Source organism: Balaenoptera acutorostrata, chromosome 3 (genome assembly GCF_949987535.1).
Source record: "Balaenoptera acutorostrata chromosome 3, mBalAcu1.1, whole genome shotgun sequence".
Lineage (NCBI taxonomy): Eukaryota > Metazoa > Chordata > Mammalia > Artiodactyla > Balaenopteridae > Balaenoptera > Balaenoptera acutorostrata.
In genome coordinates this window covers 13,303,066-13,330,425 of record NC_080066.1, presented here as the reverse complement: position 1 = coordinate 13,330,425, position 27,360 = coordinate 13,303,066, and the positions used below count along the sequence as shown (strand labels likewise).

The 27,360-nt window shown below is 44.0% G+C and overlaps 1 protein-coding gene across 1 annotated transcript in view; it reads right to left on the bottom strand.

The window, feature by feature from the left end:
* Positions 1–10,383: 10,383 nt before the first annotated feature.
* PIP4K2A (phosphatidylinositol-5-phosphate 4-kinase type 2 alpha) overlaps positions 10,384–27,360 on the bottom strand; it is a 177,578-nt gene continuing 160,601 nt past the window's right edge. Inside the window, exons 7-10 of the mRNA XM_007189879.2 lie at positions 24,417–24,530; positions 15,703–15,946; positions 14,231–14,334; positions 10,384–11,687 (exon numbers count right to left, since the gene is read on the bottom strand). Of these exons, the coding sequence (XP_007189941.1) occupies positions 11,607–11,687; positions 14,231–14,334; positions 15,703–15,946; positions 24,417–24,530 (543 nt within the window). The 3' untranslated portion in view covers positions 10,384–11,606. The remainder of the gene's footprint in view (positions 11,688–14,230; positions 14,335–15,702; positions 15,947–24,416; positions 24,531–27,360) is intronic.

Below are 27,360 nucleotides of genomic sequence, written 5' to 3'. Positions count from 1 at the left end.
ATTATTCACAATAGCCAAACGGTGGAAGCAACCCAAGTCTGTCAATAGATGAATGGATAAATAAAATGTGGTGTATACATGCAATGGAATACTGTACTTAAAAGGGAAGGAAATTCTGAAATAGGCTACAACATGGATGAACTTGAGGACATTATGCTAAGTGAGAGAGGCCAGTCACAGAAAGACAAATACTTTATGGTTCCACTAATATGAAGAATCCAGAGTAGTCAAGTTCATAGACACAGGAAGTGAAACGGTGGTTGCCAGGGGGAGAGGTGGGATATAAGAGCTGTTGCTTCATAGGTATAGAGTTTCAGTTTTGTGAGATGAAAAGAGTTCTGAAGATAGTTTGTACAACAGTGTGAATGTACCTAACGGTACTGGACTCTACACTTAAAAAATGATTAAAATGGAAAATTTTGTTATGTGTATTTTCCCACATTAAAAAAAGCTGGGGGGGGGGGTAACTGGGCACACTCAAAATGAACCTGAGACGATCAACTTTGAGATATCCTGGGGTATTTGTTATCTATTTTGGTATAACAAATTACCTCCAAATTTAGCAGCTTAAAATAGGAAACAACTATTATCTCACAGAGTCTGTGAGTCAGGAATCTACCCGCAGCTTAGCTGGGTGCCTCTGCCTAAAGGTCTCTCATGAAGCTGCAATTAAGTTGTCAGCACTGAGTCTCACCTGAGGCTCAGTGGGATGAGACTGACCTAATAAGAGATGATTGGGGAAACTTGGGTAAAAGGACGGATGGTGAGCATGTCCCATATTTAATTGCAGATCCATGGCTAAAATAAAGATGAGATTATGGGTATAATAATAACATAGAAACATGTATGTTCTGAGAAAGTAGAAAGAATGCGACTCAAAATGGGAAGAGAAGGGAGAGAGAGAGAGAGGAAAGTTTGTACGTTGCTGTACACAATGGGAGTCAAAGGATGCCTATGAAAGGATAGTGAGAGTGCGCATGTGCGGGTACAGACGCAACGGCACGCCGGGTCAAGGGTCAGCCTAGCAAGATGGCGGCGGCGGGAGCTTGCCAGCTGCTGGCCCGGATCTCTGCGGCGCCTCTGAGCCTGCCGCAGGGCACCCGGTGTTTGGGAGTCACGCACACTCGCCAGGATTGTGACGTTTTAAGACTATAGGAAAATTCGAATTGTACGTCATCAGAAAGAGGTGAGTGAAAACTTTGCCATTGATTTGATAGCAGAGCCAGTCTGAGTGAAGTTGAGAGTGATAGTGTGCGACGGCGGTGGGGGGCGCTTGGTCACATGAAAGTGTGTAAGCTGAACAAAGCAACAAAAACTGGGAGGTACAGTTATTGTGGGCTACAGTTCAGACAATATCACTGACAGAGTGAATCGCGCACACTGGCTCTTTGAATCCTTTGGATGTATATCAAACACTACTCCCTGCTAATATAGAATATACCTTCTTTTTAAGTACATATGAATAGTCCTGAAAAATTATCGTATATTAGGGCAGAAGAAAATCATTGACAGGCTTCATTAAAGTCAGATGTTACTAACAGTTTCTGAACACAATGCAAGAAAGCTAGAAACTAAAAACAAAAAAAAGGCACTTACACCTGGAACCTAAAAAAAAAATTTCTATTCGACAACTCTTGGGTTAAAAGGGAGTTAGAAACAGAAATTACAGAATTTCTGAAAAGTTATGATAATGAAAAGTCCATAAAGCAAGAGCATATTACTTCTATTATAAGGATCAATGATCAGAAAAAAATTCATAGCCCTAAGCACCTATATCAAGTAAAAATTTTAAATGAAAATGAATTAGATTCCCAGTTCAAAAATCTAGAAAAAAAAGGAACAATAAAATGAACTAAAAGTACAAAAAGATAATAAAGATAAATGCAGAGGTTACTGAGAGTGAAAACAAAAATAGTAGATCAAATCCATTAATCAGAATTCTGGTCCTTTGGGAAAAAAGTACAAAATGGACCACTAGCTAATTTAATCAAGAAGGAGATGTGATGACAGAAGCAGAGTCAGAGAGAGAGGTGGGGAGAGAGTGGGAGGGAAAGAGAGAGAGAGATTGAAATGAAGATGCTACACTTCTGGCTTTGAAGATGAAAGAAGGGGCCACAAGCCCACAATGCGGGCAGCCTCTAGATGCTGGCAAAGACGGAATAGATTCTCCCTTAGGGCTGTTAGAAGCAATGCAGCCCTTCTCTGGGGTATATACCTAGGAATAGAATTCCTGAGTCCTATGGTAACCTATGCTTAACCATTTGAGAACCTGCCAGGCTGTTTTCCAAAGTGGCTGCACATTTCCACCAGCAGTGTTTGTTCCAGTTCCTCCACATCTTCACCAATGCTTGCTGTTGTCTTTTTTATTTTATCCATCCTAGTGGGGGTGAAGTGATCTGTGGCTTTGATTTGTGTTGCCCTAATAACTAATGATGTTGAGCATCTTTCAAAGTGCTTATTGACCATTTGTGTATCTCCTTTGGAGAAACGTCTATTCAAATTCTTTCCTCGTTTAAAAATTTGTCTCTCTTATTGTTGAGTCGTAAGAGTTCTTGATGAATTCTAGAGACAAGTCTTGTTCCTTTGTTTTGAACATCTTTGCCTGATTTTCATTTTCCTTGACTTTCTGTGTTGGTATCTGTGCATTGGACAAAACAGGTGCCTCTTCCAGTCTTCATGGACTGGTCTTGTACAGGAGAAAACCCCCATCAGTCAGCCCACTTAGAGATTCTGGGGGTCTTTATCAACTCTTTCCCTCCTCAGGGAGAAGCGGATAGCTATTGTTTTTGTCAGCTACTCTGTGCTGTGAGGGGGCTGGGGGGAGCTCTGGCGTCTCAGTCCAAACTGTTGTCTCTGTTCTCTCCCAGGCAACTAGACTGTGCACGCCTGTCAGATTCAAGGCTGGTAAGACCGGTGCTAGTGCTTCGGACAGTCCTGGAGAAGTTTGGGTGGTAGACGTACACATCAGCTCTTCCCCTCCCTAGAGGGTGCCGACAGCTGGGGTTTCTCATCCACTCAGTCTCTGCTAGGCAGGGGAAAGGTCTGTGGCATCTGCCAGCCCAAGCCCCAATTCTGTTTTTCCCCAGGCAGCTAAACTGTTCCAGACCTGTCAGAGCTCCAGGACTGGCAAGACAGAAGATAGTCAGGAATTCCCTGGTGGTCCAGTGGTTAGGACTTGGCACTTTCACTGCCGTGGGCCCAGTTCAACTCCTGTTCGGGGAACTAAGGTCCCGTAAGCCACGCGGCCAAAAAAAAAGGCAGAAGCTAGTCCTCTGAGGAGGCCCCTTGGAGGAGCTGAGGGGGTGCTGGATGTGTAAAGCAATCTCTTCTTTCCTATGGGTTAAGCAGAGAGCAAGGGCGTCTCTTCCTGATGGTAGGGTGCTGTGCCTGGTACAGGGACTCCAGCGAAAGGGAAACCTGAGTCTTCCTGCTGACTTCAATGAGTCTAGTTTTGTGTTCTCCCAGGCGCAGGAGCCTTTCACTTGCTTCCTGGATGTCTCAGAAAGAGACTTTGTCTGTGAATTGCTGCTGAGTTGGTGTGTTTGTAGGGGAAGGAGGGTCTAGGGCCTCCGACGCCACCATCTTGCTGACTTCGCTCTCACTTCAGCTCAAAGGACCTCGTTTAATATTTACATAGGGGCTTCCCTGGTGACGCAGTGGTTGAGAATCTGCCTGCCAATGCAGGGGACACGGGTTCGAGCCCTGGTCTGGGAGGATCCCACATGCCGCGGAGCAACTAGGCCCGTGAGCCACAACTACTGAGCCTGCGCATCTGGAGCCTGTGCTCCGTAACAAGAGAGGCCACGATAGTGAGAGGCCCGCGCACCGCGATGAAGAGTGGCCCCCACTTGCCACAACCAGAGAAAGTCCTCGCACAGAAACGAAGACCCAACACAGCCAAAAATAAAATAAATAAATAAATAAATAAAAATAAATAAAATTTAAAAAAAAATTTACATAAGGTAAAAGATAAAACACAGAGAGCTCACTGTTCTTTCCAAGATCCACTTATTTTCTTGAGTAAAGTCTCTTTCGGCTCATGTCCAGAGTTCTGGAAAAGTTGAGTATGACAGTGTCTGCTAGTTCTGATTGCTTTCATGGAGGAGTGGATTTTTCCGAGGTTTTCATCCCACCCTTCCAGAAGTGCCTCTTCCCCTTGTTTTTGAAAAAGCTCTGGAAGATCTGTATGTCAGGGTTCCATCAGAAAAACCCATCTAGTAGGATCTATATATTAAGACATTTATTGCAAGGCATTGGTTTATGCGATTGTGGGGACTGTTTATGTGGGTCCAAAATCCATAGGGCAGACTCCCAGGAAGGGTGGGCTGGAACTCTTAGGCATGAGCTGGAGCTGCTGTCCACAGGTAGAATTTCTTCTTCTGGGAAACTTAAGTTCTGCCCTTAAGGCCTTTCAGCTTAATTGAATCAGGCCCACCCAGGTTGTCTATAATAATCTCCCATAGTTAAAGTAAATTGATGATAGACTTCCATCCTATCTACAAAATACCTTCACAGCAACACCTGGATTAGTGTTTGATTATTTTCATCTGCTCTCTAGGGAAGCCATGGGGGTAAGTCTCAGAAGGCACCAGGTTTAAAGAGCTGTAAACAAGGCAAGCCAGCTATGACTGCCCAAATCAGATGAAGTACAATACAAAGTTGTAGGGAGCAGTTTGACTCCACATGCACTAAGTGGAAGGAAATTGGATAGGACATCTAATAGTTTGGGAAACATGAAAGTAGAGGTGATGGGATGTAGTGCCAAGAACACTGGACACAGTGCAGAGAACGCCAAGACCACCTGGCTCTGTGACTCACTACCTCAGAGTTAACCAACCTGTCTGAGCCTCCGTGTTCTCAGTTATGAAAGGAGAATAGTAATAAAAATAAAACCATGGGTATGAGATTTAAATGAGAGAAAGTGAAGGAAAGTGCTTTATAAACTGTAAAGCATAATGTAAACACCTAAGTTAATATAAAGACTGTCAAAATTAAGTTTTATCACATTGATGATGTAAACCCCATTTTACATAACATAATTTAGAATAGCCAAGAAGACTGGAAGAAGCCAAGAACATCTATACATCAGTGGCATATGTATCCTTCACCCACATGGGAACAGTGGATGTGAGCCCAGTCAGCAAATCCCAGAGGCCCCTGAGTCTGGTCTCTAGAGCTGTGATCAGTACACACAATTCATTTGTGTATTTTTAGCATTTTTGCTGCTTCTTATTTTTGATCAGAAGAGACGATGCTCAGTTTATGGCATTTTGTTTAATTAAAAACTAAGTAAGCCCATGTAGGAAAACATTAAAGGAAAAAATGAATGACTTCACAGTTAAACGCTCAGTGTTTGATTTTGGAGGCCTTGTGTTTGACAATGTGAGGATATTCTGCTTTCATGCCCAGCAGTGCATCTGCATTCACTGCAGTAACATGTTTTATTCACTCTGATTATTCATTTATTTTTAGAGACTTAGAAAGACCTGCTAATTTTTAGGAAATCAACTCCACAATCTGGGGGGGGGGGGGGAAAGAAGAGGGCAGGATGGGAGAAGGATGGTTTCAATTCTCAGAATTTAAATGGAAAACACCCTTATTTTGCCTGGTCAAACCCTGGTTTGGAGATATATAAGTACAACCAAAGCCAGAAGAAGGTCCTTTCTGGAATTTTGGGGGAAACTATCTGAGGTCATTTAAGGCACTGACTCCCCCCCGCCCCCCCCCCCCCCCGCCCACCAAGAAGCTTAAGAGGAAAAAATACTAGGTAAACACAGTGCAACCAAATTCTTATATTTTAGTACTATAAGGTTTGGTAAAATTAAGTAAAAATAGCAATAGCATGCATTAGTTGCCACAGAGCCCTTAACTAATAGTACCTGAGGCCAAAAAAAAATTTTAAAGTGTGTATGAAGATATTAAAGTTGTTTCTTAAGAAAATGCCACATATGTTGAAGAACTTAGGCCTCTTTTTTTTTTTTTTTTTTGAGTTTCTTTAGGAGTTTTTGTTTAAATTCCTCTACTTTTTTAAAAAAATTTATTTATTATTTATGGCTGTGTTGGGTCTTCGTTTCTGTGCGAGGGCTTTCTCTAGTTGTGGCAAGTGGGGGCCACTCTTCATCGCGGTGCACGGGCCTCTCATTATCGCGGCCTCTCTTGTTGCGGAGCACAGGCTCCAGACGCGCAGGCTCAGTAGTTGTGGCTCACGGGCCTAGTTGCTCCGCGGCATGTGGGATCTTCCCAGACCAGGGCTCGAACCCGTGTCCCATGCATTGGCAGGCAGACTCCCAACCACTGCGCCACCAGGGAAGCCCAGGCCTCTTTTTTCACAGGACTTTAACCAACTGACCGAATGACTTGAAGTTATGACCCTTTTATAAATGAGTTTCTCAGACAGTCAACTCCACTGGTAACTGTGATGTTAATTTAAATAACCACAGCAATTTACTAAAAAAACAAATTTAAAGGACAGTATAACTTCCTTAAAAACCAAGGGCAATCATGAAATCGCAACAACTTTAGTAAAAGAATGAAAGAAATCTCAGTGTCTCCAGATGGGAGGTGAAAGATCTATGTAGATAATATAGCCGTTGTAGCTGACATCCATGGTTTTGCAGAAACTACATTGTGATACTAAAACGAGGCTCTCTTTCAGGGGTCAGCGAACTTTCTCTGAAAAGGGCTACATAGTAAAATGTTTTAGGCTTTGTGGGCCATCAGTCTTACTCACAACTCTACAAACTGCCACTGTGGTTTGAAAGCAGCCATAGAAAATATGTGAATGCATGGGCATGGCTGTGTTTCAGTAAAACTTTATTTACAAAAATCATGTGGTGGCCTGGATTTGGCCTTCAGGTTGTGGTTGGCTGACCCCTGCTCTAATCAATAAGAAACTACTTTGTTCATATATTACAAGTACAGAAAAAGGGGGAGGGGGAGAGGTAGGAAGGAAGGGGAGGGAAGCATATTACAAAAAGTATTTGAAATTAGTGATCAGTTCATTGGGAGGGAAAACACAAGACAGTGTTTTCCAGACCAGGTCATGCATCAGAAGCACCTGGGAAACATTTAAATTATAGATTTTCAAGGTCCACCTCCAGAGACTGCCATTCGGTAGGTCTAGGGATATTTTTATATTCCCCAGGGAGACCCTTTGATTTAAAAAGTCAAGTGACAGTAATAAAATGCTGTTGGACTAGGAGAAAATGATAGGAGAATGGAATGATATAGATTGACTCTCATACAATGAAATGTGTGGACCATTTGCTATAAAATTCCAGAGGGTGCATGCCAGGCAGGGCCCTCCAGAGGCAGTTGAAGGGACAGGTGAAAGAAGGGCTTTGACAGAGGAGGGGTGGCCGTGAGCTCTGGAGCCCCAGTGGGTACCAGGTCCGTCGCTCACACAGTCAACTTTCAATCTTGAGTTGCCGCAGAGCCCAGTCCCAGCCCTGGCTTTGCTGTCAACTATCACGTGACCTCGGACAAGTCCCTTAGCTTCTCTGGGCCAAGGTTTCCTCATCTGGGACCCCTCTCCAGCAGCATGTGTAGGATTCCATAAAACATAGACATATCACGGTGGATTCAGAGAAATCCTAACCTTTGTCCTTCTCTTATGAAGTTAAACTAAACAAGTATTTAAGAGTGAGAAAATTATAGACTATGCCATGTTAATGGCCCTTTGGCAGGATTTTCACAGAATCGCAAAAACAGGACTAAACTTCTGAAGAACATTTGGTTTAGATGACGGGGTTTCCTTTCAATAATCACTCAGGGGACTTGTCGTTTCTACTTTTCCAGACACTTTGCCGGTCTTCTGGGCCACTTTACGGTGCGCCGATGGTTGCAGAGCCAGGCCAGTCACGTGTGAAGAGGGGCTGCAGGCAGGGCCGGGGCCGAGCAGGTGAGTCAGGTAACTCCCGTTCACGGGAATCCAAAAGGCGGGCAGGTTTCTGCCCTTCAGAGGGTAACTTTTTTATTTTTAACATAGCAGTCACGTGATTGGAGCCAAGTAAAGTGCTATTTAAGATAGGGAGAGAGGAAGAGATGGGGTGTGATTTTAAGAGCTGGAAGAAGGCTGTACACGTGCAGGACACACACTATGACCACTGTTTTCGTGTTAATTACAGAATTCCTGGAGAGGCCATGTGCAGTGGCACTGGGGCCTCCAGAGTCCACGGATGCTAAGAGCTCCAGGGCTTAAACCTCTCGGCCGTGCCTTCTTTCCACTCCCCCACTTCATTTTACACACTTATATATTATATGCATTACCACTTCATTATCATTATATACAGTTCCTAATCTCTTGTATTTAACCCTTAACCAGTGTTTCCATAAGTGCCCGCATGAAGGATTAATGCTTCAGACCAACTCTGGTCATTCTATGAATTAGCAATAACCAATTTTCTGGGACTAATGTGAATTCAACCCACGAAATTAAATAACCAAAATGAAAATGAATGTCTGTGTTCCACAAAGAAAATGGAATTTAAGCTCCCTGCTGACCACAGTCAGCTCTGCTGTAGTGTAACATATGTTCCTAAAAATCCCTGCTCTGTGCAAAACTGCACAGTAGAAACCACAGAGCTCATGGGAACGATGGAATTGGGGCACAACACCCGAAAGTGTCATTAGTGATACACTGGAAAAAAAAAGGAGCCTATTAATACAAACAGCACAGTTTTAAACATACTAAATGGTCAGGAAATATATAAATACCACAATAAATGTGGCACATTATCTTGAAAAAGACCTGGAGGATGCCTGTGGTCATGGGTAGTGGGCGTCAGAAGGGCTGCAGCTCTTGGGTTGTTGGAAGTGAGGAAGGGAGAGTGATGTGAGGTCAGAGGCAGAGCCACAGCTCCAGGTCCCGGCCACTGTGCCCCCCAGCGTGTGGAGCTGAGGGAGATATTTGAGGGTGTGTCTGGCGTGTTGCTACTGGCGCAGTTCAGCTGGGTGCAGTCTTCCGTGTTCATCTAATGTTCCGTGAGGACCAACATGCATGCAGCAGATGTGAAAAGCGCATGACGCTCAAATGATTCCCTCACATCTCAATCGCATTCCAACAGTTACACATTTTCAAAACAAGTGCTACAGCTGAACTGTGTTTGCTCACCTGGCACCAGTGACAATGGAACGCTCTAAAAAGCCTTCTAGCCACCAATGGTGTCCCAGTAAAGTTTCAAAAAAAACGCTGACACACAGAACTATGGTTGGTAAATTTTAAAAGTAAGACTGTGTAACTTTAAAGGGTATTCAGTGAAGAGATTTCTTTTCTCTGCCCATCTTTCATTAAGTTGATTTTGTCATGGAAGTCTCTATCATTTATACTAATAAAATAGTTCACAGGTTGAAGGCAAAGCTCTAGTTCGTGAAAAGATTCAATTTTACTTTTACTTCTTCAGGGATCAGCTAAAGACACTCTGAGTACTGAGTATTTAAACTTTGTTTGCAATAGAGACACACAATTGAGAGAGAGGCACGAAGGCTCCACCTTGTGAGTCATCAAAGTGCTTTATTTTGTAAAGCCTGGCTCATGACTGGAGTGTACTGTTAGCACTAGGAGATACAAGGCAAACTTCCTCACTCTGTCCGAAGAGTTGATCAACAGAACGGATGACAGAGACTGTTACAGACAAAGCATTCTGTAAACTTCTAAAAGCATACACAGATTGGCCACAAAGGAAACAGTTACTCAAATAATGTATGGGTACCTTCTTGTTACTTCAGGGTCTCGCTTTGTAATCCTGGATCAAAGAAACTACAGCATAACTTCAGAGCACTGAAAGGGACTCAACGCCAGAATGAATGGTGGGGGGAAAATACTAAATCACCATCTCAATTAATTTAAACACATAGAATACAGATTTGTACAACAAGGTCACAGTGCTGTTGACATCGTCTGTTGAGGCTAACAAATCTCTGTGAAGTCAGTAGATGTAGTAGAATGGCCTTGCTGCTGGCTTCCCGGGATTCCGGCTGCTGTCACCTGGTGTTTTCTGAAGTAAACCCACCTACGTTGGGCACAGTTGCAGACTTGATAAGCCCTGAAGGAAAGTCACTGGCAGAGGCAGTATGGTGCGGGGTATTTGTTGAGCTGTAAGTAATTACTGAGGGGTGGATTTTTTTTTTTCTTTTCTGAACCTGCCTACAAAAGTCATCTCACGTTTTAAACAAAGAATTTCAAAGGCACAGCTTTAGCACAGTGTATAAGTTGATAACCTATTCTAAGCAAGTCTAATATTTTAGCTTGACACCTTTCAGAAAATGCCAGGAAGTTGGTAAATACATGATCGATGTTGGAAATTTATAACTTGATTAGACACAGTCAGCACAGTTTAGGGCAATGAACTTGCATAACCAGATCTGGGTTAAACATTTTCTTAAAAAAAAAAAAAAATCATTAGGTCGATAAATGTGCATCGGAGGAAAACCTTTTTCCTTTTACTGTAAAAGACCGCCTACCATTAAAATGTGACTGCAGGATACATTTCAAAATATGACAAACATTATTTCACCTACACTGTAAAATGACTTTACATGTAAACTTCAAAAATCACATGCTGTACATTAAATTTTTAGATTCAAAAATATCCCTGTTTTCCTAATAATGTAAACAGTAATATTGAGGGTTTCAGTTAAGGGCAAATTCATAACAAAATACCACTGTTTAACTGGAAAATTGAGAGCTCTAAATGCCTTGCTCACCTTCCCACCATGGGAGATGTAGATGCCATTGCCCAAAACTGCACTTTTCAGGTAAGCTTTATTTTTATTTTGTAGCATTAATTACTCTATTGCAACGTAAGAGTGTGTCAGTGAAGAAGCTCCAGGCAAGAAAAGAGAAGTAAGCATTTTTCCTGGGCATATTTACTGAGGTGAAAATGTACAGAGAGAGACACTAGGGGCATCAGCTTCCTGCTGGAGGAGGGGCGTTTGTCCCCAGACACCGTTGAGTCCTGACACCTGAACCAGGATGCGCGGGAGATGCCAGCCTCCTCCGTCCAGCGCCCGGGGTGCAACTATTAAGGAGTGTCAGCGTGCGTGGTAGAAGTGTAACATCTGCAGTAAGTTCTTTTTCCTTTTAATCACCATCATTATTATTATCATCATCATTATTATCTACATTATTATTACGATTACCGTCTCACATCTTTCAACTCCAAAAAATAAACTGATCCACAGTTTATCGTGTGGTGCCAACCTGGTTGGTCTGACATGCGTTGCCTTCTCCCCTCCCCCTGCGTGTGCTCACTCATTCATTCATTCATTCATTCGTCCACAGCTGGAATCAGAGGGTTACTGCCCCAAACACACTCTGACCGAAGTCGGTTTCCATCAACCAATCAATCAGTTTTGAAGATGCTCACGTGCGCGTGCGCACGCACGCCCCCCCGCCCCCCCCCCCATACACACCGAAGTCAGAAATAGCTAGAGTGATGCTGGGAAATATCAGGTAGCTGTTAAAGCAAGTAGTCCCCAAATCAGTCATCTTGGCCTGAAGATGTAAACGAGGAGGTGTGCTTCACTGAGTTTGGTTTTCATTTTTCCTGTGCCGAAGCCACCTCTGTCCTTCCCACGCTCACGTCCGTCTTCGGCCATGCAGGACGTTACGTCAAGATGTGGCCAATAAAGTCCAAAAAGCGCTTGGAATACTGTTCTGGGTTCACGGTGGAGATCTCCGCACCAGCCTGGGCAGCGTGAGAGGAGAGGAACAGTGACAGAATTACTATCAGTACCTGCAGGAACTTCCACTTCAGCTGAATATGAAGCCAGGCATTTTCAAACCTGTGCAGCCTCTACTCGTAATTCAGAATATCTTGGATATTGGTCTGAATAGCCAAGGCTCTTAGGAATCTGTGTGTGAAAACGAGGCAGAGTCATAGGACCAACAGATGCCATTGTCACACACACTGTGACTGCTGCCACTAAAAAAAAAAAAAAATCCAACCAGCCACGTTTGAGATGCTCCCGTCAAATGTGGAATCTGCGTGGCCAACATTCAGAAGCCACGGGGAGGGTGCTTCTGTTTCTCAAGAGAGCAGATTGGAGACACCTTGAGAATGACACAAACAGCAACGTTTGGCCAGAGGGAAGCTCCAATGACAAGGACACAAGGACCGTGTTCATTTTTCAGGACCGAGGTAAGCGGCTGGGTGCTCAGAAATGAGGGGCGACAGCCGCAGCAGCAGGGGCGGTGTCAGCTGCTGGGACTCTTTCCCGGCCCCATAAGCAGGCGAGACACAGCGCCGTGACTGCGTCTCCCCCGGAGGGGCACGGGCATGGGGGTGCCGTCGTCCCCGTTCGCAGAGACCTGCTTGGAGCTGGGAAGCCGGCCCCTCGCAGAGGCTCAGTGGGGGGTTTCCTAGGACAGGAGCCCAGTGCGGGCCAGCAGAGCCCCGTGGTTACCAGCCAGCCTCCTGAGCTGCAAAGGGCAGGACCAGAGTTTTACTAAGTCACCAGATGCTATTTTTACACACGCAGCTCACAGGGGAACCTGTAATTTCCATGCCTGGCCTGGGCCCCTGGGATCTCCACGGAGGAGCCCCGGTTTTGAAGGCAGAGAATGGTTCCCAGCAGCAGCTCGACACAACATTCCTTTGCAGAGGAATGTCTTGCTCTTGCAAACTGCACCCAATTTTAGGCCGTGTGCCGTATCGTGGAGCTGAGCTGGTGACTTACAGGGGAGATGCAGATGAAGCCATGTTTGCTATGGCCTGTTTCCAGTTTCACGTGGTCTAGAATATCAGCAGGTTTGAGGAGGGGTGGGAACAAACACGGAGCATCGCCCCACTGTTCAGTCTATTCACCACAAAAATCTCATCAATAAGGCATTAGGACCCCTCCATCAGCTGGCAGAACTGAAGCGCCAAAGCACCTCCTCCAGGTCACACACTGGAAAGGTGAAACAGGATTCTGGCCCAGCTGTGTCCTTGCAATACACCCAGGTTGTTCAACCAGAGATGAGCATCAGAATTACCGGAGCCTCTTAGAGGCCCCTCCCTCAGCCTCCTGAGCTGGACTCAGAATCAGGGAAAGGGGTGGTGCATCTGGCAGGCACACAGTTTGCAAACGGTGCTCAGGAGGCTGCGGTGCCAACCCCCGCGTGAGAACTACTGGGTACCCTTCTCTCCGACTGATAGGGGACTTTTAACGCGTTCGGTGGGCCGGGTAGGTCCTGGTCCGTGCGCCGCACACAGCAGGAACACCAGAAATAGCTGACGGTGTGACTGAAATATTTCTGTGGCAAATGGGGTATGGTGTTAGGCTGGTTCCATTGCTGACATGACAGCCTGCTTGATTTTAAAATAGAGAAAAAGAGCCTTTAGAAGAGGTTGATGTTCTGCTGGATCTTGGTTGGCTCCACACTGTGGGGAAGCATCTCTCCTGCCAGTGTGAATGAGCCAGGGCACAAGTTCATCCCTGTGCGATGGGCTCTGTGGCCTTTTTGGCACGCCTGAAAGCCAAAATGGGTCCCTACGATGCAAGCACAGTGGAGACTCACGACTTGTGAAGTCCAGCTGGCCATGCGGGCCTCGCTGGGAGATCGGGGGGCAGGGCTGGGTCCTGAGGAGCAGTCCTCTCTCTACCACTGCCTAGGACGTGATCCTGGCTGGCAAGTTACTCCGTAAACTCTCGTCCTCAGTTTCTTCACCTGGTAAGCAGGAGTGCCCTGGTTATCCCTCACAGGCTCGTCCCGGGGATTCAACAAGTTACCATAGGCTGGGAATAGTGAGAATTTGAGCAAGGACAATAAAGGTGAGGGATTCGTATTATTAAACTTTGATCCTGCACTCAAAACATTTCTGTAGTAGAAAAAATTACAATCTGCTGTGCTGAAAGGAATATAATATTGCGTATCTTGGAAGCATGTGAAGCAGAGAATAGTGCTTCAGTTCTGAACATTTCATATTAAAACACTCAGTTGTCATCATTCAGCCCTTTTGTCTTTGAAACATTTTTTGAACAAAAAAGAATTTGTGTAATATTCTCATGATGCATGTGTCTGTTAATAACCCCGGTGGGTAAAAGAAGAGCCGCGCCGGGTTTAAGTGACTTGGGAGCGGCGGTCCGAGCGCGTGCTGGCTCTGACTCTGCATCAGAGCGTGACCCCTGCAGGGAACCAGAGCCAATGAAGGACTGTGGGCAGCTCAGCGGAAAGGAGCGGACCTGAGCTGGTCCCTGCACGACAGGAAGCAGGGAGCAGAGAGGGAAACCAAACGGAGATACTTACGCCGTGTTTAACAGTTTTTGCAGCGTGGGCAGCTTTCTTTTTTGCATCATAATGAGTCAGAATGTCAATAATTGCCATAAAGTACACCTCTTTCCTAGGCGAATCTGTAAAGGGATGAGAGCGATGATTGTGGGACACGTGATGACAGCACCTGGAAAAGTGCGAGCTGCTGATGGAGGAAGAGGTGAGGGATTCAGTGGGATGGGGGTGGAAGGGGTCTGAAAACAAAGGCAACAGAGGCTTTTAAAAAGTCTTGCATATCCCTATGAAACAGCTTAACTTTCTGTCCCCAATTCTCTCTCAATTTAAAAAGTAAAAAAGAGGATATAACCTCAGGATATTGCCAGTAGAGGTGCAGGGGTGAGATTGTTTTTGTTAATCTTCATTTTCCTTAGTGACTGTGTATTGCTTTGGTATAAAGAAAAATGCTATTTAAAAAATACTCTCTAAAACAAGTAGAAGTAATTATGCTTCCTAATACTTTCTACCATTACATACTGTTCCTAATTAGCTGTTCCTAATTCTCATTGGATCTAGTATCAGAACTGGATAAAGGCATATATCATCTACAGTACCCATCTTCTACGTATTTCCACAAATATGATGATGTTTCAATTATGAACAATATGAAAAAGTACATTTGACTATATATCTAATTTTCTGTGTTGAAGAAACAATTTTGGTGAGCAAAATAAAAAACATAACTCAAACTCACCTGGCTGCTATGCCATGAGATTTTTTTAAACAATGATGAACCACAATTTTTATTACTCAAAAAATCAGAGGCCTGCTTTTATCTCTAAATTTTTTTTCCATGTATAAGTAGCTAAGGTAGCATGTAATATTCCTACAAATATCTCATCACCCAGATTTTGAGGATTAAGATGGATCTCACTTTAGGGAAGAGGGCCACAGACACCTTAATGGGGGAAAGAGCAGAGGACAGACACAGCAGCAAATCGGAGATTCTCATCCCACACCCTGGGCCAGCTTCAGCACTCCCGAGAAGGAAAGGGCTGGTAGCAATGAGATGCCTGCCCTACACGATGTCCACAGGGGGTTTGGAGTGGACCACGTATGTACCTAGCTCAGGATAGACTTGTGACACTTGAGATCCACATAAAAGAGAGATAACTAAGAAAAAGAATATTTTAAAACATTTCTTATATATGGTATGGACATTTACACAAGCATGTGCATATGTGTGTTGTATATGTACAACACACACTTGTGTGGTTTCACTCTGTTCCCTCAACATCACACAGTTCAAGGACCTCATCACATTACAGTTCAAAACCAGAGGTTACAGTTACCTTTAACATACTTTGTCCCGAAATCAATCGATCGGGACTCTTGAGAAGGAGTCTTACAGGGCAGCATGCTTTTAACCGGGGTGATGATTACCAGTAGATAACAATGCAAAAAGAAAAATCCAACTAATGGTAAAAAGAGTTGATAGTAACTCAACTTACTTTCATGGCATTTAATTCCATAAACATCAATGTTTGGATCAAACTCGCCCGGAGCCAAAGGCGGCGAGCTGTTGAGCGTATTTCCAGGACTGTCGGGAGGGGTTCCGACAGGGTGGGTGCCGTCGCTCTCCCCCTCCTCCTCTCCGTCATTCTCTTCACACTCCACTTCTTCCTGTTCGGCTCTCTCCACATCGTGGATGCCCACCAGGAGGCTGTAGTCCATGAGCTTCAGCTGGGCAAGAAACTGGAAGGTGGGAAGCGACGTGGTCAGTTATGCCTTAAACACAAGCCCAGATTTAAAGACAGCAAGCTCACAAAAGGGCGGCAGAGGCGAGAAGATTTCCCCAGGAGCAGCCAGGAGCCTCTTTAATGGTGCTGTCACGGTCCCTGGCAGTTTCTCCAGCCAAAGCTGTAGCCTCACACTTCAGGCTGGCTCAGAGCTGGGATTATTTCCCTGAGATGCAAAGCTGGATGCTGAGAGGGATGCACTTATCACATGGAGGCTGTACTACACCAAAGAGCAGAGAGCATGGCTGGCAAGAAGGAGACACAGGGAAGAAAACGTTTCTCCGAACAATTAAGACTGGCTAATGGGGAAACCAGGGACCTCCCACGTAGCTTCCAGGGGAGCCTCTCTGAACGGCTTGTGAAAAGCACTTTGAAATGCAGCACACTCTGTGGAGGAGAGTATTATGCTGTCCATCACAAGTAAGCACAAGCACCAGTGTCCCAATCAACCAGCAAATGCCTGTGTCGCTGCTCAGCACTCTCCTTCAGGCCTGCCTGGGGGTTTCCTTCTGATGGAAGCGGGAGCCGGACACGCTCCTCCATCGCCCCCTCCCATGCCTAGCACAGTGCCTGCCCCAACCGACCCCTTTAACTGGGGGCTTTCTCTGGCCCGTTCCCCTCGCCCCCACTGCGTACCCTGGATGCCCTCCAGAGGTCTGGGCACAGCTGGAGAAGCTGGATTGCCGGGTGGCAACATCTCCCACCCACGTGTGTGTAGTGGGTGCAGCGTGGGTGGGGCGTGGTTGGGCCAGGTCCTGCTCCGCGTGCAGGGTGGCAAGGCAAGAGCCCCCTCGCCCCATCCCTACTTCTCCCTCTGGGCCCTTGGAAGGTCCCTGGGAAGTGGCAAAGGTTGGATGCTGCCCGAACTTCCCCTTCTGGTCCTTTGGCAAGGGAAGAATTTGATCTGCTCACGCCCCTGCTTAAGACCTTTCAGTGGGGTATCGTTTCTTATGGGGTGGAAACAAACTCTCACACTGTCCACGGGACCTGGGTAGTTTGGCCTCATCGCCTCTCGGACCATCTTGAACCCTCTTCTGGCCTCTGGCCCCCTCACTGCGCCCCTTCACCTCCCACTTGACCTTCAGGTCTCAACTGCAGGGCACTTGCTCACAGAAGCCTGTCCCGATTCCTGCCGGGCATGTGTGCACTGCACACTTTCCCCTAAGGACACCTGGTTTAGCTGCACACTCATCTTATTAGATTACTTGAGTAACTTCTATCTTCCCCAAACACTGCAGCCCCATGAGGACAGGGGCTCTGGCTGATTTTGCCCTTGAAACTGCCATTATTAGTCAAATCCATCTCACCTGCCTTCACTAATCAAGGTCTTTTAAGACTTGCATGTCCTTCAAGGGGCACATAGCCTAAACAATGATATCTGCCCAGCTGCTTGCTAGTAACTTGGAGTCAGCTGTGTCTAGTTTGAGCTGAGTTGGTTGAGACTGGATAGGACCACTGACCCTCCAACTGGGCATGCGTGAGTGTCTTTTTACACGTGCAGAGGATGGAAAGCTCCACCCTTGGGTCGTGCAGAGGCCAGTAGCCTAGTTAAACCTGTGCAGAACGACGATTCCCGTTCCTTTTCCCAGTCGCCTTTCCTCACGCTCCTCACGCCTCAGACAGCACTGCTGCTGCTTATCCCATAAACACCTCGAGCCCCTTGCCTTGGGGAGGCGGATTTGAGATTTGCTCTTCCCGCTTGGCTGCCTTGTGAACAAACCCTCTCTGCTGCAGACCTCAGCGTCTCTGCGTTTGGCTTGCTGCACGTCGGGCACAAACGAGCCTGGTTCGGTGACGCCCTCACTGCACTCCTGACTCCCAGGTAAGTGATGTAGCTACTTGGTATTTATTGAACAAGAGAACGGGATGCCTGCTGCTTCTTCCCCAGTCCCCCTTACCTCTCCCTAATTTCCCCTGACCCCTTCCTCTAAGAAAAATAACCACCCAAACCAAATAAAAACGAAGAACAAAGCAACAACAAAAAGACCTTCCTTTGAGACTGCAAGAGGCAGCACCTACTGGAAGCAAAATGAGACCATTTACGATATATCTTTGCTCATCTTTGCTCTACGTGCTCTTTAACACGTAGGTCTGTTTGACCTTCAGATGGTTGACGTACAAATACACTTTCAAGTGTGCTTTATGTATGAGAGTACAAAAGGGGCTGCCTGTAATTAACCTGCCAAAGGTTAGGCAGGGAAGGGGTGATGACCAGGGCTGAACTGCCACACGAAGTAGGGTGGGTCTCCAGGCCCACGTCTTCCTCTGGCACTTGTGCTGCTCTCACAACGTCGGCCAGGCCCAGAGCTTTCCTGGGTCTCTGATCTGTGGTCAGACCCCTGCTTAGGCTCCTCTCCCAGTAAAGAAGCATTTGTATTCAGTAAATAAAAGTGAAGTTAGCTCCCAGCATCACCCACTAAACTATAAGTGAAATGAAAAATGCATCTCTTGACAAGAAGTTGTTCTGACATACCCAAAATCAAGGAAACCAGTTGCAGCCCCAAATGGGGATTATATAAGAAATGGGGATTATATAAATCTTCAAATCTGTGCGGCTGAGACAGAAATGGAAAAGACCAAGGACAGCACAGTAGTTAAGAGTATGGCTTTTGCTGATAAGGGTGACCCATTAAAGTATCAGATAATCTTAAATAAAATTAAAAAAAAAAGTTTTGGAGTCAGGTGGGCAGTTAAATTTTATGTTACTAGCTCTGTGCCTTGATGATAAATTCACCTCTCTGAGCCTTAGTTATTCTATGAAATGGGACAACACCACTAAACTCACAGTGGTGTGGAAAGGATTAGAGAGAATGTAGTGGAGGCAATGAAAAGTGCCTTGCGTGTAACAGTGGACGCGGTTTTATCATTGTCCGTGTGGTTATTGTGGTAAAAACCTTTTTTTCATCAAGTAGGTAACTTAAACATGGGGAGAGGTTCAAGTGAGGTGGGCCAAGAGGGGAGATGTGCTGAAGAGCCCATTGACTCCTCAGCTCTTATTGTCATAAAACGTCATTTAAAATCTCTTCTAAAGTAGAGGGAAACACAAGGCAGCAGCAGACCTGAGATTCTTGCTAGAGAAAGTCCCTGCTGGGCATCACAAAACTACTGTGGGCTGAAGATGACAGACCCCAAAGAGAAGAGGGGTTTGGGGCTCCCTGGAGGGTCTACCTCCAGCTAACATTAGGAACTTAATACACATTTGCTATTTTCTGTCATCCCTTTAAGCTTCTAACTCAAATTAGTGATTTCTAAATACATAAGATTTCAAAGCATGAAGATTTTAAATCTTTATAATCTCTAGGTCCCATGCTTTCCAACTTCTTAATAATTATCCGCCAGACCTTGATCAGCCTCTTTTTCCCTCAGAATATCCCACCTAATCTGCTTCCCTCATAATTAATTCCTCATTATACCAAATCTGAGCTAGTATCTTCCTCAAGGTTTTTATGAGCCCTGTCACACACAAACCCTTCTAGAAAACTGTGGCTAAAGAGCTGTTAATAAACTCTCCTTCTATGTGTCGTCTTTGGAGAAATGTCTATTTAGGTGGTCTTCCCATTTTTTGATTGGGTGGTTTTTTTGTTGATGAGTTGTATGAGCCGTTTGTATACTTTGGAAATTAAGCCCTTGTCAGTTGCTTCGTTTGCAAATATTTTCTCCCATGGGTTATCTTTTCATTTTGTTTATGGGTTTCCTTTGCTGTGCAAAAGCTTGTAAGTTTGATTAGGTCCCATTTGTTTATTTTTGTTTTTATTTCTATTGGCTTGGGAGACTGACCTAAGAAAACATTGGTATGATTTATGTCGGAGAATGTTTTGCCTATGATCTTGTCTAGGAGTTTTATGGTGTCATATCTTTTAAGTCTTTAAGCCATTTTGAGTTTATTTTTGTGTATGGTGTGAGGGTGTGTTTTAACTTCATTGATTTACATGTGGCTGTCCAACTTTCCCAGCACCACTTGCTGAAGAGACTGTCTTTTTCCCATTTTATATTCTTGCCTCCTATGTTGAAGATTAATTGATTGTAGGTGTGTGTGTTTTTTTTCCTGGCCTCTGTATTCTGTTCCATTAATGTCTGTTTTTGTGCCAGTACCACAGTGTTTTGATTACTGTAGCTTTGTATATTGTCTGAAGTCTGGGAGGGTTATGCCTCCTGCTTTGTTCTTTTTCCTCAGGATTGCTTTGGCAATTCTGGGTCTTTTATGGTTCCATATAAATTTTAGGATTCTTTGTTCTAGTTCTGTGGGAACTGTCATGGGTAATTTGATAGGGATCACATGAAAAGATGCTCAACATCTCTAATTATTAGAGAAATACAAATCAAAACTACAATGAGGTATCACCTCACACCAGTCAGAATGGCCATCATTAACAAGTCTACAAATAACAAATGCTGGAGAGGGTGTGGAGAAAAGGGAACTCTCCTACACTGTTGAGGGGAATGTAAACTGGTGCAGCCACTATGGAAAACAGTACGGAGGTTCCTCAAAAAACTAAAAGTAGAGTTGCCATATGATCCAGCAATCCCACTCCTAGGCATATACTCAGATAAAACTATAATTCAAAAAGATACATGCACCCCCTGTGTTCATAGCACTATTTACAATAGCCAAGACATGGAAACAACCTAAATGTCCATCAACAGATGAACGGATAAAGGTATAGTATATATTTATATACAGTGGAATACTACTCAGCCATTGAAAAGAATTAAATAATGTCATTTGTAGCAACATGGATGGACCTAGAGATTATCATACTAAGTGAAGTCAGAAAGAGAAAGACAAATACCGTAAGATATCACTTACATGTGGAATCTAAAATATGATACAAATCAATATATCTACGAAACAAAAACAGACTCACAGATACAGACAATAGACTTGTGGTTGCCAAGGGGGGTGGTGGGGGAGGGAAGGAGTGGGAGTTTGGGATGAGCAGAGGCAGACTATTATATAGAGAGTGGATAAACAACAAGGTCCTACTGTACAGCACAGAGAACTACTGATATATTCAGTATTCTGTGATAAACCATAATGGAAAAGAATATGAAAAAGAATATATAGGGCTTCCCTGGTGGTGCAGTGGATGAGAATCCGCCTGCCAATGCAGGGGACATGGGTTCGAGCCCTGGTCTGGGAAGATCCCACATGCCGTGGAGCAACTGGGCCTGTGAGCCACAACTACTGAGCCTGCACATCTGGAGCCTATGCTCCGCAACAAGAGAGGCCGCGATAGTGAGAGGCCCGCGCACCGCAATGAAGAGTGGCCCCCACTTGCCGCAACTGGAGAAAGCCCTCGCACAGAAACGAAGACCCAACACAGCCAAAAATAAATTAAAAAAAAAAAAAAGAATATATATATGTATAACTGAGTCACTTTGCTGTACAGAAATTTACAAACAGCATTGTAAATCAACTACAATAAAATTAAAAAAAAAGAAACTTCTTTACAACAGATTTGAAGTTACTTTTTACTAAGTTTATTAACACACTTGTTCTACTGAATCACCACCTCCCAACACATCTGTGATGGAGGATTAAAATTCCAACCATCCCTATTTAGGTTATATTTAATCGCTTGTTGAAAGCCGCAATAATCCTCTCTTGGAGTACTTTATCTGAAAACAGTCTCAACTGTGCTGTCACAAACATCTTTAATCTGCATGTTATATCAGCAGTTTAGGAGTGTGGCTGCCAGTGGCCTCAAATCCCAGTCTGAATTTAGTAGCTGTGTGTCTTTGAGCAAATTACATAGTGTCTCTGGGCTCAGTTTTCTCATCCATAAATTGGGATAACAGCACTCAGCCTCAAGGAGTTAGAAGAATGAAGGGAGAGAATGACTGCGCAGGAAGGACTTATGCTCTACATGCTCTGTAAGTGTTCGCTGCCAACCATCCTGCTGCCCGCAGTGCTCCCTCTCCTCCCCACCCCCGACCCAAGACGTCAGGGATGAGATGGCCTGTGATGGGGCGGGTGCCATAGGACACAAAGCACAGTTTTGCGTTGTGTGAAATTTGGATCCCAGTGTGAGCCGACGAGAGATGTGCGTGGGCCCTGGTCAGAGCTGACGAGAAGCGGGTCAGAGGGCAAAAGTGACTTTTCACTCTCCATAGAGTGCTTTCTTCTGGAGAAAAGGGTTCACGTATACTCATGTGTAAAGCTATCAGAACTAAAGTACTTTGAGCGACATATGAATAGAACAGAATTTCAAACGCAGAAAAAACCCCTAGGTTCTAATTTTCCTACAAAAATATTTATTGAGCTGTAGTAAACTCATCTTTTACTTAAAGCATTGAGTCACCCCCTCCAACCCCCAAATCCTGTACTTAAACAGGCCAGCCAGCTAAATTAGAAAGCATGGACCTGATGGAAAAATGAAACGAGATTACATTCTAGTCTCATTATCAAGATCAGATGTCAAGCTACTTCACCATAATTGCCTGCTTAAAAATTTAATAATGCTTCTGCATGAATTTCAAAACTAGACACTTACCAACCATTGAGAATTTATTAAAATGAAAGAACGCCTTATGCCCTGCCTCCATTTCAACAAAACAGCTAAGTGCGAGAGCCATGGATGGGGTTAAAATTATCCAAATCCTCTAATCAAGACACTATTAGAGACAATGAAAGGGCAAAGAGAATCCTTGTGTAATTCAACTGTAAATTTGAACGGCTTCAGTTACATTATTTGTGGGGTCTAAATATCATAGTAATATACAGCCGACAGAAGAAAAGATGAAAACCATCTTTCTAGCAGATCAGATAACCCTAAGGGCTATTTACCATAATTGCTAAAACAATATTATTCTTGGGATCAAAGACTTGCAGAATAATGAATACAATTCTCAAAGAGCATGTCTACCTGTGTCACTTTGTTATCAGATCAAGTTGACCCCAAAGTAAAAGGGAAATACTTAGCTAATATGCATTTTAAAAAAATCCACTGACAACTGAGGAAAAATAAATGCTTAATAGTGAGAAACTGGAGAAAAACTACTTTTTAAAAAAGACACTTGTATCCTTCATAAATAACCAATATCTAGGTTCTAATCAAAGCATATACATGATGTAGGTTAAAGTGCAAAAAATTTCTTAAAATAACTTATAACCTAAAAATAATCATGAACTAATTTGGTCAGTCTGCATGTCTTGCAATGAAAGATGTTAGAAGATTAAAAAGAAAATTATAATACTGCTTCTACCCTCATGGGGGATATAATCTAATCCATGACGTTTGTTCTTTGGCCCAAGTCATTTTGTTTGGGTTTTTTTTTTTTTTTTGGCCATGTGGCTGGGCTTGCCAGGGGGTGGCATCTTAGTTCCCTGACCAGGGATGGAACCTGGGCCCCGGCAGTGAAAGAGCCGAGTCCTAACCACTGGACCGCCAGGAAACTCCCAAGTCATTTTGTTTTTTTTTTGTTTTTTTTGTTTTTTGTTTTTTTAGTCATTTTGTTTTTAATGACACAAGAAAATCTTTCCACAAAGCCTCTCTGAGTAGCAGATCTGTACTGGTATGTGGAGAACTGTACTTCAAAGTTAAAAAAACCAAAACAAAAACCGCACACACATGAACAAAAGTAACAGCTAAGAAAAACATAGCTTAGTAACTGTTTAAATTAGAACTCTCTTTGCACTGTTTTGTAACCTAACAAACTTCAAGAAAAGAACGTTTTTCCTGAATTTATTTCTAGAAGAATTATATATAAGGAAGTTGAATGGGAGAACTGCAATGCCATTACAATAAATAGAAGACAGGGAAAGGTGTATTTTTAATTCGTAAAACAGCATTTACAAAAAGAGCTCCATTATAGACTCAAAGCCCATTTCCACATAGTATTTTATTTCTCACAACATCCCCCATGACCCTGGTGTCCTAAACTGCCTTTGTGCCGTTCCCATGCTGTGGCAAGGCTGTCTTGATAGGCCCAACGTCACTAACTTCACAGAGGCTGGTGGAAATATGAAGCATTAAGCGACTGAGGCTGGGTTTTGCAACACCAAGATGTGGTTCAGATGGAGAAAACCCCGAATTCAGATAGTGACTATCCACTTGTTGACACGCTCTGCTCTTTGACAGAATGCACTCAGTCCCCTGGGCCCTGGCCCTGGCTGCCGTGGGCAGTCAGTCTACCCCCCTACCCAACAAAGAAGATGGGAAGCGGAGGGAGGGGAGGCCAGCAGAAGAGGCCGCGTGCTTGCTTTTGTTTGTCCTCTAAAGGGGGAGCTGCTGAATTGGCACACTTCTCTTTTAAACCAGATCACATATGAGATATACCTGTTTATATCTGCTTTGGATAATGTACAACGTATGTTTTTGCCTTGGTTGCCGATTTAAATAGATGGTTTTAAGAGCTCCTGAAAACCCAGTACTGCTGACATTCATACAATGGGCCGTCCCTTATACTGAGTTTCTTTTTCTTACCTCGACATCCTTCTTCAGTTTTTCCAGGAATACCTTTTTGTTATTGTCATCAATATAAATCTTTTGACCCTCGTTAATGAAATCATTATCCTTTAAAGTTGGCAGTTCTTTGGCCTAAAAAAAAAAAAAGAGAAGAATAAGAAAGAAGCTTTACTAAAATCTAAAAGACATGTATGCCCTCCAATCCTGGAGGTTAAGTTTCCACCCCTGGAAGCTGAGTTTGCCCTGTTCACTGCAGAGGTCTTACCCAAGGCAACGACATGTGAGGTGGCTTGAGTGCCGCAAGGGGGCACCAGTGAGCTATGACCACTGGAAGCATTTCCACTAGGAATGGAGGGTCAGGTATACTCCATATTATGAGGCTTTTGTAACAGATTTCATGGTTTTCATATGAACGAACCTGACTGCTTTCTTAAGGAAGATTCACAAGAAGTCTCCTAGGTATAGAATTCATATCCTTGGAATTCTTTGTCAGGAACCCTCAATTTTCTTACTGGTATAACCCAACTCCACCCCTCCCTGACAACACACACACACTTTTGGGATAGCCTTTGCTGGGTTCATGGTACAAATAACATGTTACCTTGCTCAGAAAAGCACCATCCATAATCATATCTAATTTCTGAGTCAGGGAGAATATGCACCCAGAGGTTAGCTATCTGCCCTTCTAAGCCTTCCTGCACACCACTCCAAGAAGGAAATTCTGTTTTCATTTGGGCAATGTTGAAGGAAAATGTTTTCTAGCATAAAGCATATTAAGATGAGAAATTCTACCCTTTAAAAATAAACAAGAGGGTAGTGAGCTGGCAACTAAACTATGCTTAGACTGAGCAACACAAAGTAATGGGTGATTATCAAAATATGGGTCACAAGCAAAACAAACAAACAAACTAGCTTGTACTGCAGCATATAAGATAATAGAGGCATATAGCTTTAACATAGTGTGGATTATTCAACTTCGTGCAACCTGCATTCTGGGAGAGTTCAAAACCCCTCCCCACACCTTTTGGCTGACCTTATAAGAAATAACCACTCCTGCTTATTTCTTCCAGTTGAAAGGAATCCAACATAATACATTGCCTTTCTTAGTATACTAATGAATGCCTCCTTTCCATAAGTGTGAACTAAATGGGGAGGGGAAAAAAAAGGAAAGAACATACTGTCCTTCCTGGTCTCCACACTACCTCCCCCTCATTCAGAGTGATTAAAAGCTCATTGGGTACATCTCTCTACTGAACCACCTTCCAAATTCCTAAACTGCTCACTTTTTCCTTGCTATTCTGTAAGGTACACACATGTATGTAGACTACTCACATCTATCTGTACACACACACACATGCATGTATATTATGCAATTCTAAATTAGCAGCTTTGCTACTCATTTTAACTTTGAGAAAATGTGCAGTTTTGTGAGTTTCGAATTTGATATAACTATTGCCAAAATAATTATCCTTACAAAGCAGGTATAGCAAAGCTCAGAAATCCAAAGATCCCATTCAATAAGTGGTTACTGAATGACTGTCACGTATAGGAATATAAAAATGAATAGGTCAACATTTCTATCCTAAAGGAGTTTGTAATCTTGTATGAGACACACCAAAGCAAGTAGGTAAGAAAACAAGGCAGCGTGAGTTTGTAAGGCCTATAGATAAATAATACGGTTCTTAGGGAGAGACTGATCTACTTTCAAATATTTTATGCCAAGTCAGAGTCTGAGGAAATGAAATGCAGTGCCATTCTACACAAAAACTAGGGAGGGGCCTGGTAGACTAACTCCGTAAGTTTGTCATTAATCATTAAAAAATGTAAAATGTGAAAGAAAACCCTGAATGCGAAGATGGTGTGTTAATGTTATATGTTTGAGTCAAGCACACAGACCCGAAGTTGTTCTTTTCTTAGAACTGAAACATAGTTTCACAGTGAATGAAATGCAAGGATCTGAAGTTTAAGAAACTCAGAGGCCAGTGAGAAGCTTTGTCAAAGGTACAAAACTGGGGTGCTTTAGAAAGCGCTGAAGCCAGATGTATGCGCAAACACAGGAGATGGAGAGGGTCGTGATTCTCCAAGCAGACAGCTCGGGCATTTGTCTGTTTAGGGGACGGTGGTGTGTGGTTGGGTGCATTGCGGATTGAGAGCTGCCTGAACTCTGCAACTCATTTTATATGTGCAAGCAAGGGGAGAGGGATTTTTGTGCGTGCGTGCGTGCGTGCGAGAAACCTGAAGGCAGGGATGACAGGCTACAGACAGAGTGGTAAACGACCCATGCTGGTGATACCTGTCTCATTAATGCAGATGAATGCCATTTCAGGGTCACCCCAGCAGAATTACCTCATGTGACAGGGAGAGTATAATCCTACCTCATAAAACTCTGGACACCCTGTACTTTATTACTAGGCTTACTTGTGAATTTCGCAGGCACTAGGGATGAATTTAGATTGGATCAAATTCAAAAAAGGGCAACCAGATTGGTTAAAAGACTTAAGAGCGTATTGAAAGGCTCAAGAGGCGCAGGCTGGTCCTTAGGGCAGCTGCTAGAGAAACCCAGTGCTGGTCCACCAATGCCCACCCCCCGGTGTCAGCAGGATGGCAGAGCCTTTAGGAGCACAGGGTTTTGGAGACATGAATCCTGAGGTTCCCACCCTCCATCCACCCCTGACTTGCCAGGGTCCAGTTCCTGGACCCCCTCCAGGCTGTTTGCATATGTGTAGAAGGGGGAGACCCTGCTAAGCCCTTGATGTGCATCCATTTATTTAAGTGCATTATCTCATTTACTCTTCGAAACAACCTTAACTCTTACCATCCACACTTTACCAACAGGGAAACTGGGTTAAGTGAGATTAACACAGCTAAGGTCTCACAGCCTGGTAAGTGGAGCTGATAAGCCGGCTCCCGCGCTGAGATGCGGACCCGGGCTGCCTGACTCTTAGTACAACTCGACCTTCAG